We start from the raw sequence: 20,952 nt of genomic DNA on the forward strand, positions 1-20,952 counted from the left end.
TGATGTAAATTACAATAAAAAATTAAATCAGTTATTTTTTATATAAATAATTATTTTTAAATATAATTATAGCTATACTTTCTATTATAATAAAATAAAATATATTAATTTAAATTGATATATAACATAATTGTATAAATAAAAATAATAATTAGATATTTATAAATACATTTTACTATTATAATAAAATTAATAATCAAAACGAAAACATTAAGTAATTAATAAAATAAATTTAATATTTCATTAACATATCTTTCATGTTAAAATAATAAATTAAATTAATCAATTTAAATTAAAATAAATATAAATACCAATCAAATCATTTCCAAACTTTCTATTCTAAGGAACTTCACCTCCCACTTTTTTTTTCCTTCATTTATATTATTTTTTCTTCTCTCAAATTCACCCACTAATTCAAACATTTTTAACGAATGATAAAGACAAATAAACTCTATTTAATCTTTCTGAGATAAATAGACTACTATGCCCATTTATTATGTAGATGTTAGGGATGCCTTTGAGGGCGTGACTCATTTATTGTTAGTATAAATAACATTGATAAAAAATAAAAATCTAACTCAAACCCTGTATAACCAACAAATATTCAAGTACACTAGAACAAAACCAAATTGCAGTCTCACAATTTCGAAGACAAGACAAATATCCACAAGAATGATCTCAACCAGTGTTAGCGATTTATTTAAGTTGAACAAAGTATGAGAATTCTCAGTGCCAATCAAGGTCTTCCAAAGTTGCATAATTCAGAATTTCATACACCATCGCCATGCAATGAGCATCAGCTTATATGCTACGACCCTCAAGGGAATGTCTACTCCAAAAACTGATCCTATAAATCCTCTACGCTGAAACAGTGTCCTTTCTCGATTTTCAGTCTGGATTTTAAACGACAGAGAATAGTACTAGCCATCCATTGACAGACAGCACAAATGTTTAGTGATTGAGAGTAAAGTAAAAAGAAAAAGAATCTCAAGTTCGAACTCTGTCTCTAAGAAGGAGCTGAGAAGCTGAACCTAAATCCTGTCTTCCCACGGTCATATTCATCCTGCTTGAGCACGTGGTAGAAGTTACCCTGAAACAATGGTAAATGTGAAGATGAAATTTTCATTTGATAAATAACAATAAAATACAGAATTAGGAAGAAGGCCAGGAGAGGGGGCAGGGGCGCATAAAAAAATAGATTAAATAACTGCCGGACTTTGTCAATCTTGTAACTGAAACTGTCCGTTTCCCTAAATTATATTACCAGCAGTTGAAATAGTCCAAAAAAATTCAGGGGATTTGCAACAATATCAAAACATGGATAAAATGTTGCCCGAGATAATTTTATAAGCAAAAATATCAAGTGTTATGTTCAGAGTCATATTTCAAGGAAAATAAAAAGAAAAACTACACAACTTGCCCAAAGTTCAAATATAACAAACAAGACTAACTATCCCAAAGACTTTTTCCATCAAAATCGTGTTTTCTCTGCCCTTCCCAAAAAATATGATTGGATAGTTTGACCATCTGCTCAATTATATGCAGGAGTAACTGAAACATTAACTAACCTCTAGGCGAAAAAGTTTAGTAGGAACAACAAAACCACATCCAACAGATGTTCGGAATGATTCTAAGAACCTCCGAGGTGAAAATCGCCTATATTCATTCTGAGTCAATTTTGCCGTATTCCCAGCACCAGCAAAAAGATGACCATGGATTCCATGATTTCTCAACCACCTAATTGGGAGATCAAAAGAAAGGTCTGCAAATGCCGTAACAGCAACATCTCCTCCAATGAAGTCCCGTTTAGAGGAATCGTCATTGTCATCAATAATTTCGTTTCTAATTCTCCTTCGTGGTTCAGTAGGACCTAGTCCCCTAGTTTTAAATCCCCACAATGTTATTGGCCCTCCCAGAGTGCAAACTGGAGAGAAATCACCACCCAAATAAAACCTTTCAGGAAGAGGAGATGGCTTGTTCATGAAGTCATGCCCCCATGGAAAAATGGCACCAGCTGAAATCCCAAGGTTAAGAGCTGTGTTATAAAACGGAAGGGGGATGGCACAGCGAACATCAAATTCCTGCATTAAGAGAATCCAACCAGTTAAGAAAAGAAATATATCTAAAATGAGAAAAAATAAAAAAGAAATATGTTGGGTAATAGAGGGATTACCATATGTTATACATGTGTTAATGTTAAGATTGCCCCATTCCCAACATTTTAAAAAAATGTGCAGAAATTTTACACCCCTCTATATATTATTTACCACAATTTCAAAAGAATTTCCAGGCAGATGGTCAGAAATTGCAATTTGAACAATCAAATTCTTAAAATGTGACTTCTCAATCACACAACATATATAGCAGCCACTAAAGAAGCATAAGGCCATATGCAGCCAACCATGTACTAGTGCCAATATTTTTCAATTAGTGGGTATAACCAAATAGGTTGTTCTTCAACTTGTACGAGCATCATCTTACTAAAACAAAGTATGGGCATTCTTCATTGTGTGGAAAGGAAACACTTGGTCAAACAAGCACCCCATGCACTGTCTACACAACTGGCAAAATTAAAACTGAATGATGTAAATGCATACTGGAAAAGAAGCATGTTATTACAGATCCCAGGTTCTGTATTTTTCAAAATGTCCAAGAAGATGAACTCAGCTCATACCCAAAAGAATAGGACATTTTAAACCCGGTTTCCAAATCCTTAACTTAAATCAAACACATTGGAATATTTAAAGGGTATAAAGAATGAGAAATTATTTTCTATTGCTCCAACGAATACATAGATTGCTACAAACATTTGGACTCTAATTAGAATATCCCAAATAGGAGTTACAGGAAAGTAAATTCGGGAATAAAAATTTATGCAAAATCAAATCCTCCTAATTGCAGTAACTAATCAACTAATTACAAATATGGTTATAACAATCAATTCTTTTAAAAGTTCTTATCTTCATCAAATTAGAAAGTATAACACCCTAAAATAATTTTAACAATTACTACACTGGTATCCATCACTTGATAGAGATTATAAAGTTTTATTCATGAGATATACAATTGCCTTTTAGCTTATTAATTAATGGACAAGAAATTGATCTAATTGCACCTGGCGCAGGAATCTCAAGCTCCGATGATCTGGTGTAAGGCCACCAAAGTGAGTAGTGGAAAGAAAAGCATATCCACTTGTAGGCCTAATTGGCGAGTTTCTCCTGTCAATTTTAAATGTATACTTCAAAGATGATAATAAACCATGCCCAAGCTGCCTCCTTATAGACCTGGATGACATTTGAGATGGATCAGTCAAGGTACGCCATCCAAGAGTGTAGACTAAGTCATGGTGCCTGGTTGAGATTAAGCCAAGAGACAATCCTAACAGCTGCTCTTTGTATGAAGAAAACTCTTGCCAATCTTGGGAAAGCATGGAAAGTCGTGCTACAAGAGGAGTTAACAACCCTTTCAGTCTTGGAGCAAACACTCCTACACTCACCTCTGTTGCTTGGTTGCCACCGTAGGCCAAAGAGGCATCCCATAGATCGCCATAACCTAACAAGTTTTTGTACTTAAGACCACCTTCAGCAGTCCACGAACTTGTCTACAACAGTGTTGCAACATATCCAAAACGAAAACATATATATTAGCTTATTAAGACCAATAAATACTCATCAGACCAATATACAGCTTCCAATAAAGCAAGGATGAAACAGAAATGTTCTACTCCCCCACAAGTAAAAGATTATAGCTGAAAACTCATAGTCACGATCATAACCTTATATTTTATCAACAGGAAATGAATCATATCTTTGTCCCAACCTGATAACGTTTTAAAAATCCCAACAATTATTATATAATGCAATTACATGTACATTGTATCTTGATTTTCTTATTGAAACAAGTACCAGAAGGAACCATTAGAAATTGAGATCACCATTCTAATGGTCCTAAAGACACAGCCCACTCCACCCATGGAAAGAAAATTCAAGTTGGAAGTCAAAGAATTTGGAGTTTCTTCCGTGTTTATACCCATAACTATACCCTTTCAGATAGTTGTCACTATTCAAAATAACTCCTGCTCATCCATAAGCATAATAACATTAGCCAAGAAATAAAACAAGGGAACATAGCTGTTTGTTTTGTTGCGTAAAGGCTTTCATATTATTGTGGGGGCAATAAACAGAAAAATCAACTTCCCTTAAATCCCTGATACTATAATCTGGGACAAGCAGGTCAGTATGTGTCTAATGCCTCCGTTGATAATAGTCAAAGATCATACTAGAAGATGACATTGATCTCCTAAGAGCAGGAAGAGTGTGTGATTTCTTTACGATTAAACCAAACCAACAGTTTATGGAAGATCAGAAGATCAGGAAATGACACTTTTACTACAAAGGTAAACCCAGTCCAAGGATACCCAAATATTTTGTTCTTATTTTTTGTAAATTGATTACAGATTTGCTCTTTGGTGTTGCGCTATAGTACAAGCATCTGAAATGAAAAGATACAACCTCCGACCTAATAAGAAATGCATTCTCATAAAAATTATTATCAATCACAAATTCTTTGAATGCTTCAAATAACGCAATCATCCCTCAGACTCACATTGAATCAATTCAAACTTGAGCAATTAAAACATCACACACGAAACGATAATAGAGAGCAAGATTGTACCGAGGGTTTGGTGTAAACGCCAAATTCGCCGGAAACTTTGTTGGCGGTCTCGACAACGTCGACGATGACATTGGCGGTGTGAGGCAGCTCCGGCGGCCCAGCCTGGAGCGTGAGCTCGGTGGACTCGAAAATCTCGAGGCTGCGGAGCCTGGCGAGGGCGGTTTCGGAGGCGCGAATGAGCTCCTGCACGGTGGCGGCGTCCTGGAGAAGCTTGAGCTCCGCCTCAATCACCCAATCCTTGGTCTTGGTGTTGCCTCGAATCAGCACATCGTGGACGCGGATAGGGACCAGCTCCGAAGCCAATCGCCGGGAGAGGGCTTCCAGCTTTAAACGCTGCTCGCGCAAACTGGACAATGATGATCGGTCGTTCCGATTGTACGGCTCGTGTGAAACGACGTCGTCGTGACCGTCATCTTCTTCCTCTTCCTCTTCGTCTTCTTGTTCGTCGATTTCATTGTCGTCGGCATTGTTAGGGTTTGGAGAGAAAGGAAGTGATTCGTTTCTTTCGTCCGAGTTTTCCATCGATGGGATTCGGAGGCAGTTTACGTGAGTTGGAGAGATTGAAGAGTGAGTTGGGTTCTGTTGTGTTAGTGAGTGAACAAAGGCAACGCCAAATCAAGTTTTTTTTGCATTTTTTTCTTTCTCTTTTCAATAATCAGTGTTTGTCATTTTAAAATTCCAAATAGGATAGAACTAATCTTGTAGTAAAATGAATGTCATAAAATTTAACTTCAATTTTTATGAATTAAAATTTTATCAACGAGTAGTTTAAAATCAATAATAAAAATGTTATTTTAGCTAAAAAATATATTAAACTAAATATGCCATACATTTTTAATTTCTTAAATATGTCAACTCCGGGTAATTAAATTAATTTTTATTTTTAGTCTAATTGCATATGAAATAAATCCATTAAATTTTATAGTAGTTTTACTTTGGGAATTGAACTTTTGATTCAGGAGAGTTTGATAAATCCAAATAAAATCATCTTTTTATAATCAAACAAAATTATTCTTGTTTTATTTAATTATTTAATTGACATAAGTTAATCAATTCTTTTTACGTTCCAGTAAAGATATCATGGATATTATCGTTTTAGACAATCTTTTTATATATATGGACAAGCTGTGAAACTCTTACACGACTTATGCACTATCACAGTAAAAAAGTAAAGAAAAGTAAAGTCGTGTATATCCGCCATATTTTCTGTTCCTGATAATTTATTATAAGCATTCGTAATTGATTACATGTTGTTAAAATTGTGTAGGGAATACACAACTTTTATGCACCAAATGAAATTTTAATTATAGGCCTATCTAGTCGATTACAAAAAGAAAAAGAATGAGAAAATTAAAATATAATTAATTATGATTTAAGTTTTAATTGTAATTAAGATATAACTGATTATGATTATATGGTATTTATATAATTAATTGTAATCAATTACAAAGACTTATAATTTGAATTTCATTTGTTGTAGAAAAATCGTGCATTCTCTACACGATTAAAGTCGTGCACTACCTATATAATTTTAATATTGTGTAATCAATTATTAGAATAAAAACATATAAAAAGTGTACAATTCGTTTTTTTCATTGTAACAGTGCAAAAGTCATGCATTCTTACCCAACTTTTTCGTTTAAAGTCGTGTGTGCCCATGTATGTAATTAGGAAAAATATGCGGAAGTTATTGTTCGCAATAAAAGTTAATCACGATAAAAAAAAAAGTATGTTGTTTATGCATTTTAACAATAATGGCACATGTATTCTTTTTAAATTATTTTTGGAGTGCATTAATTCAAACCCAACAAAATTGGGGCAGTTACTTCTTGCACCTTAGTTAATTCTGCACCTCCATATATCTTTTTTATAAATAATATAATTTGGAAATTATTTTTTTATTTATAAATTATGTTATTTAAAATTTAAACTGTACAATCCTTTTTTCAAAAATATATTTAGATAGTATAATTTAGAAGTCAAAAATACTCTTAAATATCTGATGACTTTCACATAATATAAATCGAGCAAAATGAAAAAATATTTATGGGGTGCAGGACGAAAGCAATAGCCCAAAATTGGTGATCTTTTAAGGAACTTGGGCCCAATTCTTTTGAACCTGAATTGGTCCGGCCCACCACCTACACTCAAACAAATAAAGTTCATCTCGAGCATTTCATTGCCGCTCAGTCTCAAATTCAAACGAGGACCACGACCAGTTCACGACAACCACCGCTACCGCCGTTGCAGATTCTATTTCGAAATGGAAAACGTGGACGAACTCTTATCTTCGTTAATCTCAGACATCCATTCATACACCGACAAAGACCCTCTTCTCCCATGGCTTCGGTATTCCTCAATTCCCATTCTCTTTCTCTGTTTTCCACTTCACTTTCCTGTTTACTCATTCATTCCCAACCTTAATGGCAGCGCGATCCGAAAGATAAAGGACACTCTTCCTCCAAAAATCCTAAAGGAAAAACTACCGGCGTTCTTGCAGAAATGCGTTCACACCTTCGAGCTCGATCGACGTTACAGAAACGACATGCGCTATATTCGAGTGTGGCTCCATCTGGTACCCCAATCACCACATCCTCCCCTTTCCTTTTTTGCGGAAATGGGTTTGGAAAATGAAGCCTAAAGTTTTATTTTTTATATTATTATTTGATTTTTCGACATTAAAAACATGTATTAAGTTCAAACAAAGGGATAATGTCATGGTTAATGATTTTCTCCCATATAGATGGATTTTGTGAGTGATCCAAAAACACTGTTGAGTACCATGGAGGTTAATCGCATTGGGACAAATCGTAGTGAATTCTACCTAGCGTATGCTCTTTACTACGAAAAGTGCAAGAAGTACGATGAAGCAGAGAGAATGTACCATGTGGGAGTGAAGAAGTAAGTTGTGGAGTGTAATTGTTTTTATCGTTGTGTTGAGTAGATTAGTGGGGATAAAACTTAGCGTGCAATGAGTTGACATGGTTCCTCGATTGTTGCCAAGTGCCAAGACACATATCCCTACTTTATAATCTTTCCCTTGCAGATACGATTGAGATGCGACACTAACTATTTTTAACCATTTAGCTTAACATTCTAACGTTTGACTAGATCAAGTTTCGTATTCAATTTTATTGTAATGTTCTGTGCTTTGGAGAGATTTGCACAGAAAATTCACATGAAGTTCCCGTTAGATTATGCATGAAACTTGGTGCATACATAAATTTCGATGAATTTTCCCTTCTCATAATTTCAAATTAGTATATTAGTTCAGCAAATTACTACTTAGTATTTCAATTGGTATTAGAATAATATGCCCCTCTATCGAAGAAATTTTGAGACGATGCCTTTTCTGAACAGGCTTGCAGAGCCTCTAGATAAATTGCAGAAATCATATGAACAATTTCTTCAACGCATGGAGCAGCGAAAAAATAATAAGAGAGCCCAGGTAGTGACATCCGTTTATATTCATGTGATCTTATCTGTGTTGTTTTAGGCATTTTGTTGTTTTTGTTAATAGCATTCAGTTAGCTAATTTAGCAGGATCTCCTGCAGCACCAGGAAGCAAAAGCTGCCAGGAGGCCTCTGTCTTTAAAGAGTTCTGATGACAAGAAGACAGAGGGAAGCAAAAGCAATGGAGCATGTTGCCTCGAGGGTGAAAAGAAGGAGCCCGAAATTCAGAGTTATGCAGCTCAAGCTGTAGCTAGTGATAAAAACTTAAAGACTAAGAAGGATGAGAGCAAAAAATTTCGTGGTGATGACACAGTTGTAGTAAAATTTGTTGACACTGCCATGGTTGGAAAGTCTGAAGCAGAAGATGCATGTCATCATGGATTGGTGGATCCTACAATAAATATGAAGGAGGCCATGAATGCCATCAACAGCATGTTCCGGGAGCCATTGGAGACTGTTCCATTAGGCAGGAAATCTCATAAAAACCATTCAAAAGAAAATCGTAGTACAAAGAACGAGTTTGAGGTTTTTGTTGATGAAAACTTGGATCATGGAATCAAACCATCCGGTTCTTTATCACTTCAGAAAAGGACTGAAGCCAGCCAACCTCACCAAGAACCGCTCCAGATATACATTGATGGTGAAGAACATTCTGAGACCAGTAATACGAATTTGTCTGAAGGTGGTTCTGCTTCATCGACTTCGCAATCAAATGGCTTTGTTTTTCTCCGCCCCAGGGATATTACTTCCGAAAAATCTAGTGACATGGATGCTGACAGCTGTCGTAATTCAAAGTTCAGAGAGGATACAGTCGTTTGCAAATTTGTTGGTTCCACTATTTTGGATGAACCAGAGGTGGAAAATGTTTGCCACCATGGTTTAGTAGACCCCACCATCAACTTGAAGGAAGCTATGGATGATATAAATAACATGTTTGGGAAACCAATAGATTTTGTTCGAAAAAGAAGAACCACCAAACAGGAGAAAGCACCCCAGAGCAACAGGGGAAATGACTTTGGTGGGTTTTCAATCCTTGCTGACGACGACCATCTGGAACAACAAGTTCCACCACCACCCCCAAAATTGCCTGGAAAGTCCAAGGAATGTGATTTGTTTGAGCCAACTCTCCTCACAAAGGAAGCCATGGACGATATAAACAAAATGTTTAACACGCCCCTGAATTTTTAGTAATAAGGTCATTTTTTAGTGTCAATTCTGATTTCTAATATGTAAGCAGAATTTGATTCTGTTTGAAGTATTTGAGTGAAAGGTTTCAGTTGTTGTACTGATTTTTATAACTTTTATGATACTTTCTATGCGTATGGAACTCAAAGCTTGGAATGTAGAAAACAATTTTCCCTTTTTCAAAGAATTAAAATCAATACCCACAGCAACATTACAATTTAGTTTATTACAGCAAAATACAGAAAGGAATACACCAAAAAAAATATAAAAAGAAAACATCTCCATATTGAATAGTATGTAGACACAAATAATAGGAAACAATAAAATCATTATCAAGGGAATCTGAATGCATGGTTAAGGGTAATTGTTTGAGACATCAGTGGTGAGTCTGTGAGCATTCAGAGGGACGAAAAGCTAAGGGACCAGCAGCATAAATGACAGCTTCATACTTGCTTCCGTGCAATCTCTTCTTCTCATAACGAAGAGGCGCCCCATTTATACCATAATTGACATTGGAGAGAAGGCTGCAACTTTCAAGAGGAGACCAAACAGGCTTCACGTAGCAAGCATGGAGGGGGTGGTCAAGTACAGAATGCTGCATCTTGAACCCTTCGAGTGGTGCATAAAGGTAACCATTTTTGTCTGTCTCAAAGACCTTATAGTAGCTCACATGACCATTGTAGCTTTTGCAGGTAACACTTACTTTGGCTGAAGGAATGGGCTTGGCACCTATCATAGACCATGTTCCAAAATGATCACAGCTCTGACAATAGACCATAGCTTCCACCACCACTTCTATTTTCTTCTCTGCTGTTTTTGGAACATCTGGAGTGGCTTGTGTGTAAGAGAAAGCCACCAGAAGAAGTAACAAAGAAAGGGAACTGAAGTGTCTGCCAGCCATTTCCTTTGAGTCCTTTTAGGGTTGAACTGAAGTGACTAGGAAGAGTTCAGAGGCTAAGGCTCACTACCAATTGATCGATATACATATATGTATATATAGCTGATAGCTCATTGGTAATGCAATGCACTACTGGGAGGAATTTCATTGAAGTGATAATAACAAAGCATATCAACGTGCCATCCACTTTGTTGCCAATAAATCTCATTTATACGTGAAGGCCATCTTTTGCCATCTACATGTTTTCATGTTCTATGAAGAAAAATAATAGTTTCACACTCCTCTAAAGAAATATAGCCTATTCACAATTCCTTCTAGCTATATGATAATGAATATTAGAATTTTAAATTAAATAATAAAATAAATATAATTAAAATATTATTATTTTAAATTATAATGTATGTGTTTTTTTCTTCTGTAATAGTGTCAACATATATCACTGCTCTTTATATATGCGTTTAGTATAAAAAAGAAATACTGGCCTATGGATATTTTCAATTTATTAGTAGATTTATTTAAACTCTTAAAATATCTATAATGTAAGAAACATTAACTCAACTTACAAGTGATTATTTAACACAGATATGTTTAGTTTGACATTGAGTTTAATATAATTATATAGTTAAATAATTTCCACTGAGCATTTATTAACTGAGTTACTTGTTTATTTAACATGTGAGAACTATTAAATAATTGATGGAAAAATTTAATTTAAAAGAAATATATATATATATATATATATATATATATATATATATATATATATATATATATGGGGTTTGTTAACTTTGTTCTTTTCTCAGGTGGTATATTTTAGCAATATGTACCGGATTTTAGTAGACAAGAATATCCTCATGTATTATGTATTCTAAGTTTTAAGGTCAAGGGTATTTGAATAATTTTCATTCTCAAAATCCTCGAACCTTACTCACCTCCCTCATTCCTCTCAACTCTTTCTCTTTCATCTCTCTCAGTCCAACCTTTTCTTTGTCATCCCTACTGTAGTCCCAACTGAAAACCCTAACTAAAAAAATCAGAACATCTACCTAACCCTAATTCACCTTCCTCACTTATCCAATTTGTTTCTCTCTCATCTCCACACTCTCTCACACACACAAAGTAACCCGTAACACCTTAATTGGTTGCTCTTGCTCTGTTCGTTCATTTGTTTTCTACTTTAATAACAAAATAATCAAAATTATTTTGTTATTTAAGTGAAAAACAAAATAACGAACAGAGCAAACAAATTATGGTTATGGTGTCATGGGTTGCTTTTAATTAACCTATAACTCTTCTCGAATTCAAATCTAAGAAAAATATAAAAATAACTAAGATAAAACAAAAGAATTCAAAAAATGATGAAAGATTTTGTTCCAATTTAATTGAATCTAGTACAAAAAGAATACATGGATCTGGAACTATATTTCATTTCAAATTTCCAGTATTTTAGTTCTTTTTAAGTATTTTTTATGATATTGTTGCCCCAACTTATCCATTAATTTAAGAAATAACAAGAATTCTTGATTTCTCTCAATTCGAAAATCCAGGATTTGAATTGATGTCATTTCATCAAATCCTCCTAATTGCATTAATTTATTTAAATTCACTTCAATTGGAATTGTGTGGGTGAGAGATTGTATGGAGATGAGAGAGAAACAAATTGGATAAGTGAGAAAGGTGGATTAGGATTAGGTGAGTGTTTCTTATTTTTTTTCAGTTGGAGCTACGATAGAAATTATAAAGAAAATGTTGGAGTAAGAGAGATGAAAGAGAAAGGGTCGAGAGGAATGCGGGAGATGAAAATTATTCAAACATCCATGACCTTAAAACTTAAAATCCATAATATATTTGTCTACTAAAACCCGGTACACATTCCTAAAATGTACCAACTAAAAAAAGAGTATATATATATATATATATATATATATATATATATATATATTCTAGTATTCTTTTAATTATTATATTTTATTATCCCCGTTATATATTATATAATCATTTCCAAATTTGTTCATTTAGTCCTCTACAATTTCATGTGTTGCCGCAAAAAGTATCCCAAAATTTTGGTCACCAAATTAATCTCAACTATTTTCCTCCACATTTATTTTCCAAAACTATGATCACTAATTTAATTCCAAAAAGATTTCATTTATCACAAAATTAGTTCATAACAAACCATTTCATCAACATTTGTGCTCCATTTTAAATTGAGGAGGGAGGGATTTAGTGATAAAAAAAATCTTTGAAAGATTAAAAGAGTGACCATCTAATAGTAAGATAGTTTTAAAATTTGAGACTGGTAGTTAGGATTTTTTTTTTCTTTTTTAGAAAATTTATACAGTTGTATAAAACAAAATTGAAGACTTATTCTTTATTTCTTTTGTTAAGCATTAATATATATATGTGTATATATATATAAAAGAAAGACACAATCCCACTTGAGAGAAGATGTTTATTTGAAAGCATGGCAAAGTCAGCTATGCATTCTTTGCATGAACAAGTGGAGAAGGAGTTGCTTAATTTAAAAGATTGCTCCTTTGTTCAGTGTGTCTGGACAAAGGTGAATTCTAATCTACCTCCTGACTTTCTTTAATTGTAACAGAATGTCTGCGTTACTTCTCTACATGACAGAGCATCGTGGGGCATATTCTTTCCTATTAATGTAACTGTAACATGGAAACCAAGGAATAGTCTTGTTTTTTTTTTGCTGAAAATTCTGATCTCTTGACTATCCAAAAAGCTAGTATAAATGAGTCTTGCTACGATCACATCAAAATTAAATATACTTAGATGTATATCTAATTTCAAATTTTCTAGATATCTTTTATTAACAAAATTATGAAAAAAGTGTTAGATTTTAAAACGGACACTATCTTATTTAGATCAGAATAAGTTTCAAAATTACAATTAGTATGGGAATTTTCTTCTCAGAATGAAAGACATAATCTTCCTCTCAAAATTCTTCAATGATATTATAACAGATGGGAGCTTTATGACGAAATTCAGGTACGTGATATCCAAAAGCAAGGATATTACATATTTTACAGAAGACCCATCATGAATGACGAATGATCTGGTTTATCAGAAGTTGGTTAAATGGAATTGAGATATTCTTTTTGTCAAGCTAACATTGTGACTGACCATTTAGCTTCTATAGCTCACTTTTATGCTTTAGGTGTTCGTGCTTGAGTCTCCTGCTGGTTCTTGTTCATATCTATTATCTAGAGATGTAATGAAACTGTACATGAATCTAAGAGTCTAAATGTAGCTTATTTGAACATTTTAATTAACAACTTCGGAGTAGATGTCATATAAATAAATGACAATAAGATTGTTCCACTTTATAAATTCATTACAGCATCGACGGTAATAAGAGAAAATTTCCCATTGATAAACTATCACAATTTAAGCTCTAAATAAGAAATTTTCAAAATCCATGATGTCAGTTAATAAAAAAATTCAAAATTCGGTACACCTATATACTCTTCCTCAATTAAAGTTAGCAATGATATTGACACCATCATCTTTTTTTATTCTAAATTCGTATACAGTTTCTTTCGTGGTTGAAAATTGTAGCATGATGAGCAATGCATAGGTTAAGGTCAAGTATGTTTTTATCTTCAATTAACAGCTGTCGTATAGCAAAAGGAACACTGTTTCCAAGTCATCTCGAACCAGTCATTCATGCAGCTGACATTGAAATTTTCAGCTACCCATTATTCTATTTGGCAGGCTACAGCTCGGAAATTTGTACTTTGTAGGTGTCATTTGCTACCAAACTTTCCTCATACTTCACCATAGAATATTAACAAAAAATCCCATAGACTTTGACCTTGTCCATCAATGTTATCAAAACTTCAACTATCACAACCTTATTCTTCACATGTAACTGTCATCACATGTAATCAACACACATGGGTAGGATTATGATTATTAACATTTTTATATCATGACTTAAACATTAATAATTGAATCCTTATTCATATTTTCAAATAAAATATCATTTTGTCAACTATATGACATTATATTAACCATTTTTCTGATCAGAACAAATTAGATTATATTGCTTTTGAAAATTGAAAATATGGAAGCAAGGAGAGAATGAGCAATGGTTGTAACTGATAAGAAATATAACCGAAAACATTTGTAAGTCACGAAATAAACAAACTGCGAAAATGAAACTAACTGATATTTGAAGCTTTTTTTGTTAGTTTAATTCCATAAACCATAACCAAACAGAGCACCCAAAGAAAGAAAAAATCACATTTTTATCTCTCCCTTATGTACATGTGATTTGCCACTCTTCTATGATGAAACACGGGATGTATTAATGTACAGGTGAATACATTTTTGTGCCTTCACCGATTGAAAAAGGATGAGGATAAGAACTTCATACTTACAACCTGATTAACTGATTTCAGTTTCCATTTACCGAGGCAATCTCAAGCTCCGCCCACCAAAGTGGAGAAAGTTTTGGAACAGCTGCCTCGGGTGTTATTTTTGTTATCTCTCTTAATCTCACACAAATTTCTTTCATAGTTGGTCTTTGCTTTGGATCAGGGTGGACACAAGATTTGATCAAAGCATCAACTTGTTCCAGCTGTTCTTGTTGGAAGGACGCCAGAGATGGATCCACCATTTCTTTGAGGGGCTGATCCCCATGTAAATATTGTGAAGCCCAGTCATCAAGTGAGCCATCATTGTCCACTGAATAAGGGAGCCTGCCTGACACCATTTCAAATAATATAACACCAAAACTGTAAATGTTACTTGCTGGGGTCATGTCAGGGTGTTGTCTAGCAGAAGATTTCATCACAGCTGAAGCTATTTCAGTTAAGAAACTCAAATCAGAGATTTTGGCAGCACAATCATCCGTGAGTTGAACCGCTGAAGAATTCAGGTTGCCAATAACCAAAGGAGGCTCCAACTGGTGCACATGTTGTAGGCAGTAAGCCATACCCATGGCAACTCTGAGTCTTGTTTCCCAATCCAAGTGCTCAGCTTCTTTTACTGGAATTCACAGGAATATTAAATACATCAGCCAGTTTCCTACTCCAAAACCAATAGAATATGCCAAAATGAAGTCCATAAAAGAAACTATTCTTGCTTCTGAAAGAGAAGTAAACTCGGGGAGTAGAGACTAGAGAGACATAAAGCAAATAAATAACAATGCATTGTTAGCTCAATTCCCCACATATATAATTCAAAACCTAAACCTATTTACAGGGTTACTGATCGAGCAACCTAGGTTAGCCTACTTTACACCAACAGTGTTCTGATCATTCCTAGAAAATAGGGTGGGGACGTGTTAAGCATTATAAAATACATTGATTAACATTAACAGTTTCTTATGCTTGGGCTTTCTTGATAGACAGATGAGGAAGGATGGAAGGGTGACTTTGTTTGGTTGAGGAAGCAAAGAAAAAAAATAGAAACTAACAAGCTATGTTGCATGAGAGAATACTAGTCCTAATTTAACCAACTACGGGGTAACATCAGATTAGAGGACAAGAGAACAACCTTCTATCAACTGAATGTATGAAGTATCAACAGATGAAAACTTGTTAAACAGAATGTCGAAGTATGTAAAACCAAAATTGTCATAGATAGGGATGCTCAACCATTAATTTACTTTCTATGTAATAATAAGACCAAAATGATAGGTACTCACTGTGCAAATGCTCAAAGAGTGTTCCATTTGGGGCATACTCAAAAACCACCATTCTGGTGAAAGGCTCGTCTTCTTCACAATGTCCAAGAAGATTTACAAAATTCTTGTGGTTCACTTTTGATAATGTATCTATCTGAAACCGCAATTACTTAAAATGTCAGTTAGGATAGCTGCTAAGTTGCAAGTTTACAAATAATTTCGTTTAACTTTTAAGGTGGCAGTACCTTCTTCCTAAATTGGGCTTCTAAAGTCTTTGACCAATCTTTTGATGATGTCGCTGCAACAGAGGCCACGGCTATTTCAACACCAGTGGACAAAGTCCCTTTGTACACTGTACCAATGGAAGAAGTGCCAATTACATTACTAAAATCTTCACATGCTGCTTCAAGCTCTGATCTCTTCAGCTTTGGCACACCTGAAAATGTTGAAATCTGTCATTCATGTAAAGAGGCAGAAATAGTAAAAGCAATACATAAATAACATCAAGCTAGATCTATTAGATGACTGAGGACAAATTGAAAAGTTAAGTATTTCTTTTTTCTCACGGTGACATTTCATGACTCATGAATTAGTGGTTGTGTGCAAGTTATCTACTGTTTTCAGTCATTGCTCCACATCACTAGTTATAGACAGCTAAGATTCACCTGTTATGAATGCCTTCTGAAGCTGTCCACTTAATCCTGTCGCCCAAGGTTTTACAGTAGCTACCTTGTTTGTTTTGCAGAGATATATGCCAATGATTGAAATGACAAGAAATACAACACCACCTATAACTCCAGCCAAAATAGCAACAACATTGCTATCTGATGAACCACTGCTATCTGATGAGCCAGAGCGCGGTTCAGGCAGAGAAGGAGAAGGAGAAGCAGAATCATTTCGGTCAGTGAAAGTTGGTTCCTCAACCGGTGGCGGTGTTGCTGGGGCCGGTGAGGGAGCTGAAGAAGATGGAGGAGGACTATCAGGAAACCTAGCAGCACGGTTAAAAGAATTGCTATCACGAGAAGATTGCAGTAGCCTCCTTAAACCTTTCTTATTTTTGCCAATGTGCCTTCAGAAAAAAGAATGATAGAGTAAGATTGCGAAATAGATGGACACAACCTGAATATATAGAACCAGTGAACCAGAAATACACGAAAGAATGGCGTGGCTTGTAACTCTAAACTAGAGATGAGCCCTTTTGAAAGCTTAATGACATACCGTTTGATGAATCTTCTTGTACAAGCTGGCACTTTTGCTGCCAGACTCAGTTGTCTTTCGTCTACTTGATATTCAGAAATCAACATCAATTTATTAATTTCAGGAGAGAAACCACAGAGATGTTCATTGTTGTCCAACAAACTGCAATAAGAAGAAACTAAGAACAAAGTAGGAAAATAAGTTTAAAAAATGAGATTTGAAATGTTCAGAGAGCTTTATCCTACAGGATTGTTAGCGAAATATTATTCCCAAGATCTGTAGGTAGATGTCCACTGAAGTTGTTGTAGCCCAAATCCAAAACCTCCAATTCATCCAAGTGTGCAATTCCTTCAGGGATGATTCCATAAAAAGAATTGTTCCGCAAAATTCTGCAACATGTTCATCATACGATTACTAGACAGTTGAAAACATTTGAAAACTGAACTTATCAAGGAATTAGTTGCAGCAAACAACAAAAATTGATAACATACATGGACTTTATGTGAACAAGGTTCGCGAGCTCAGGTACCAGATTTCCTTCAAGACAAAGGTCTTTCAAATTCCTGCCAAACAAAAATATATTCTATAGATCAGAATACTGCCAATTCTATCTAACCAAAAATGTTAACAAAAGTCATTTTTATTGAACAGGAAACTGGTCTTAAAATTTTGTAATGACAATATCAAGCTTCTATGGATCAGTTGATTCAAGACCAAGGTACATTTCGATTGAGGAGATGTTAGACTACAATAAAAAAAAAACATGATAGACTTTTATAGCAGTCTAAAAAATTACGAATCAAACAGTTTTGCTGATAACAAAGAAAAATAAAGTATAAATTTGAAACTTGGGTTTCTGATCTGAGGACCCAAATGAATAAAATTTGAAAAAAAAAATTATATATTCTTTCTGTGGCCATAAATTAAATTGAACAGAAAAATACATAAATTCAATTTCTCAAAAACAGATCACAAAATCAGAACTTACAAGACTACCACTCTTCCAGCAGAGCACTCAACTCCAAACCAATTACAATGGTTAACTGCTACTTCATCGTTAACCCAATTTGACAAAGCACCAAAAGGGTCTCTTACTATTCCCTGCTTGAACTTCAGAAGAGCTTTACCTGCACATAGAACTCACTTCTCAGCTTTATTTTCCCCCTCGGATATACACAAATAACTTCACTAAAATAGAAGATTCCACAAAGCAAAAGCTCAATACCTTCTTCATTCAAAGAGCAACAGGAACTAAAGTTCTGAAAGAACAAACACAACGCTAGAAGGAACAAAGGATCCCTGAAGCAGCTGGATTTCCAGTTTTTGTTCATTCTTGCTGCGTGCAAACCTCAACTGTGGGGCAAAAAAAGCACGATCCAGATTGAATTTTTCTTCAAAGAAACGAAATTGAAGGAAGTTGATTCCCAAAAGGATCAGTCTTCGAAAGTATAGAAAAATATGAAATTTCTAAAACATTGTCATATATGGCAAAGGGGTGAATCTCCAAACCATGTTCTTAGACCAAGGAAACCAGTTTGGACCCATACAACACATTACAAAAATATTTGAAAACGCGTTCCCTCACAATAGAATTTTCCATTTATATTATTTTAATATTATTAAAAATACTTCCAAATCTAAACGCAACTTCAACACCCATTCTATAAAAATAAAAATTGTCACCAACACGCACGTTATTCACCCTGTAATAAAATTGTATTTCCAAAATAATACTATATACAAACTATTGGTTTATTTGCAATAGTGTAAAAAAGTGTAATATAGGAAAAATATGATAAGTATGTTTTTCTTTTAAGTTATTGTAAAACTTAATCAAACTATTACGTATGTTCTTATTTTATTAACTACTAATGAAAATGGTCCATATATAATATCAAGGCACAAACTATTATTCGATCTAATGATAAAACATAATGTAAAAGTTTTAAATATTAATTGATCTGGAAAGAAAAACAAATATAGTTTTTAAAATATTTATTATAAAACCAGTCAATCAATTTATATATATATATATATATGATTAAATAATAGTACAAAATCAAATTTACATTATTAAGGTATGAATTATTTTTCATTAGATTAGGTGGTAAAAATTAGGGTATACTAATAACAACCAATGATAAACAATAATAAGTGTGACTTTTAAAATAATTATTATACAAGTTATAAAAAATCACTGTATTTTAGACAAATAATGATAGTGTAAAAATTATTTCATCTTTGATATTAAAAGTTCTTATAAAAGCAATGTAAGTATATAAATAGCATTTCTTTCAACCTGTAAATTATGTTATGAATATAGATTTGTTCAAAATTAAACTTGTTAATTATTTAATAAATTGTTTTGATTTATTTAATTTTTAAACATCTACATGGACACAATTGTTAAAGAAGCAAAATAAAAAATTCTTATCAGCAACATGCGACATTACACATTGTACAGCATGGAATAGGTCAAAGATGAGAGTTGCCGCCGACTAAGTAGGGACGAGGAACAGTGCAGAGTGGTGAGTATGAAGATAATAACAGAAACAGTGAATTAGATCTGATTTAAGCAAATAGATTATTAGCTGGTCTGTTATCAGAATTACTATGTCCATAGCTGTAATCAAATTTTCTTTTTAACTTTATTGTTGCGTGTTTATCATAATTAATGCACATAGTTAAACTATTATTTCAAAAGTCAAACTGCTTAAATCACTTAAAATTATTTGGTGATAGTAGTTTAATCATTTAATCAAATGAACATTCAATACTACATTACATTAAATTCAAACAAACAACATCTCGGTAAACTTCTAATGATGTAATAAAGGAAAACATAAATACTAAAATGCCAAAAACTACACTTGTTTTTTAAATATTAGATGAAAAAGAGCCAGGATTTCGGTTCTGAAATACCAGGAAGCTTCACATAAAAAAAAAGTCCTTTTTACGTTGTTCTTTAAAAATACCTGTACTTCTTAGAATACATTCATAACAAATGTTATGCGTATTTAATAATTTTAGAGGTGATTTTGAATTTTTCTCCTCTTTCTAAAAATGGTCTAAGACGGTAAAACCATAATTTTAGAGGTGATTTTGAATTTTCTAAAACTGGTTTAAGATTATAAAACTATGATTATGAGAAAAATTTGTGTTTGAAATAAAGATTGCTATGATTCCTAAAAGATTGAAAATTGTTAATTCCTAATTTTTTAAAATTTATTAATTTTATAATTTGAAAACCGTTTTTAATTTCTTATTTCTTAAAATTGCTGTGATATTTCATAGACATGATTTAACATTTTTAGAACATGTATACAGTAGAAAATGAAATATAATAAATAATATGATGGGGAAGTATCATTGTTGTATATTTTGGATCAATTTTTTTCATATGATATGAGATGAGACAAAATAGGGGGTTTTGCAGGCTATCGTGCGCCGCTGACTTGAGTAAATTCTGATAATATCAATTTCTAGGGTTTCTGTCTACCTCTTGAGACTTGGTAAAACATTCAATGACCAATTTTTTAATAATAGATAATGTGTTTTTTATTGATAAAATCTTAGTGATTAAAAAAAACAAAGAAAAAACGAAGCATCTTTGTCCCTCGGGCTTTTTTTTTATTTTTATTTCTTAAAGTCGTCTTCTGTCTTCAATCAAATACAAAATAACTATTTATTCCCAATTTGTTATTCAAAACATGTGATTAGGGTTACATTAAATGTTTGAATTAATTGTGAATTATTTTATTGAGTATAATATTATCGTAATTTTTTTTATAATTACATTAGATTATTTATCATAATAAAAAAAATGTATACAATGATAGTGGATAGTTAGATGCTTGGATAAGAAAGAGTAGTTAAAATTGGTTACAATTTGCAT

General features: G+C 33.3%; 4 protein-coding genes across 6 annotated transcripts; 1 reads left to right on the plus strand and 3 right to left on the minus strand.

Annotated features, from left to right (window-relative positions):
- Nucleotides 1–561: 561 nt before the first annotated feature.
- LOC124823350 (uncharacterized) lies at nt 562–5,319 on the minus strand. Its single transcript, XM_047295543.2, has 4 exons — nt 4,675–5,319; nt 3,116–3,601; nt 1,569–2,081; nt 562–1,090 (listed from the first exon to the last, which is right to left on the minus strand). The coding sequence occupies exons 1-4, from the start codon at nt 5,194–5,196 to the stop codon at nt 1,007–1,009; spliced, it is 1,605 nt and encodes a 534-aa protein (XP_047151499.2). The 5' UTR covers nt 5,197–5,319; the 3' UTR covers nt 562–1,006.
- Nucleotides 5,320–6,871: 1,552 nt separating this feature from the next.
- LOC124823348 (Mad3/BUB1 homology region 1) lies at nt 6,872–9,425 on the plus strand. Of its 3 annotated transcripts, none has more exons than XM_088116144.1 (5): nt 6,872–7,023; nt 7,105–7,249; nt 7,418–7,575; nt 8,035–8,122; nt 8,218–9,425. In XM_088116144.1, the coding sequence occupies exons 1-5, from the start codon at nt 6,938–6,940 to the stop codon at nt 9,313–9,315; spliced, it is 1,575 nt and encodes a 524-aa protein (XP_087972270.1). In that variant the 5' UTR covers nt 6,872–6,937; the 3' UTR covers nt 9,316–9,425. The 3 variants fall into 3 exon arrangements, with proteins under 3 accessions (XP_087972270.1, XP_087972271.1, XP_087972272.1); XM_088116145.1 differs by having other exon boundaries at nt 8,230–9,425; XM_088116146.1 differs by having other exon boundaries at nt 8,236–9,425.
- Nucleotides 9,426–9,462: 37 nt separating this feature from the next.
- Nucleotides 9,463–10,290, minus strand: MOP10 (Pollen Ole e 1 allergen and extensin family protein). Its single transcript, XM_047295539.2, has one exon. The coding sequence runs from the start codon at nt 10,211–10,213 to the stop codon at nt 9,689–9,691; it is 525 nt and encodes a 174-aa protein (XP_047151495.1). The 5' UTR covers nt 10,214–10,290; the 3' UTR covers nt 9,463–9,688.
- A 4,079-nt stretch (nt 10,291–14,369) lies between these two features.
- LOC124823345 (putative inactive receptor-like protein kinase At3g56050) lies at nt 14,370–18,620 on the minus strand. The gene is made up of 9 exons (XM_047295537.2): nt 18,283–18,620; nt 18,046–18,184; nt 17,549–17,620; nt 17,303–17,446; nt 17,079–17,219; nt 16,526–16,929; nt 16,106–16,296; nt 15,882–16,014; nt 14,370–15,220 (listed from the first exon to the last, which is right to left on the minus strand). The coding sequence occupies exons 1-9, from the start codon at nt 18,386–18,388 to the stop codon at nt 14,628–14,630; spliced, it is 1,923 nt and encodes a 640-aa protein (XP_047151493.1). The 5' UTR covers nt 18,389–18,620; the 3' UTR covers nt 14,370–14,627.
- Between the last annotated feature and the right edge of the window lie 2,332 nt (nt 18,621–20,952).

The sequence above is a fragment of the Vigna umbellata genome, chromosome 5, assembly GCF_029865625.1.
Source record: "Vigna umbellata cultivar VRB3 chromosome 5, Vumbellata_1.0, whole genome shotgun sequence".
In the NCBI taxonomy this organism is placed as follows: Eukaryota; Viridiplantae; Streptophyta; class Magnoliopsida; order Fabales; family Fabaceae; genus Vigna; species Vigna umbellata.

Bases quoted from the DNA above. Each gene is read 5' to 3' on its own strand.
- LOC124823350 (XM_047295543.2), bottom strand. From the start codon at position 5,196: ATGGAAAACTCGGACGAAAGAAACGAATCACTTCCTTTCTCTCCAAAC. The intron at 2,082-3,115 runs GTGCAATTAGAT...CTCTTAATGCAG, and splicing joins GCTTGAGATTCCTGCGCCAG to GAATTTGATGTTCGCTGTGC. The intron at 1,091-1,568 runs GTTAGTTAATGT...CCATTGTTTCAG, and splicing joins CTAAACTTTTTCGCCTAGAG to GGTAACTTCTACCACGTGCT.
- LOC124823348 (XM_088116144.1), top strand. From the start codon at position 6,938: ATGGAAAACGTGGACGAACTCTTATCTTCGTTAATCTCAGACATCCAT. The intron at 7,024-7,104 runs GTATTCCTCAAT...CCTTAATGGCAG, and splicing joins CCTCTTCTCCCATGGCTTCG to CGCGATCCGAAAGATAAAGG. The intron at 7,250-7,417 runs GTACCCCAATCA...TCTCCCATATAG, and splicing joins TTCGAGTGTGGCTCCATCTG to ATGGATTTTGTGAGTGATCC.
- MOP10 (XM_047295539.2), bottom strand. From the start codon at position 10,213: ATGGCTGGCAGACACTTCAGTTCCCTTTCTTTGTTACTTCTTCTGGTG.
- LOC124823345 (XM_047295537.2), bottom strand. From the start codon at position 18,388: ATGAACAAAAACTGGAAATCCAGCTGCTTCAGGGATCCTTTGTTCCTT. The intron at 17,447-17,548 runs GTATGTTATCAA...AACATGTTGCAG, and splicing joins CTTGTTCACATAAAGTCCAT to AATTTTGCGGAACAATTCTT. The intron at 17,220-17,302 runs GTAGGATAAAGC...TTCTTATTGCAG, and splicing joins AATATTTCGCTAACAATCCT to TTTGTTGGACAACAATGAAC.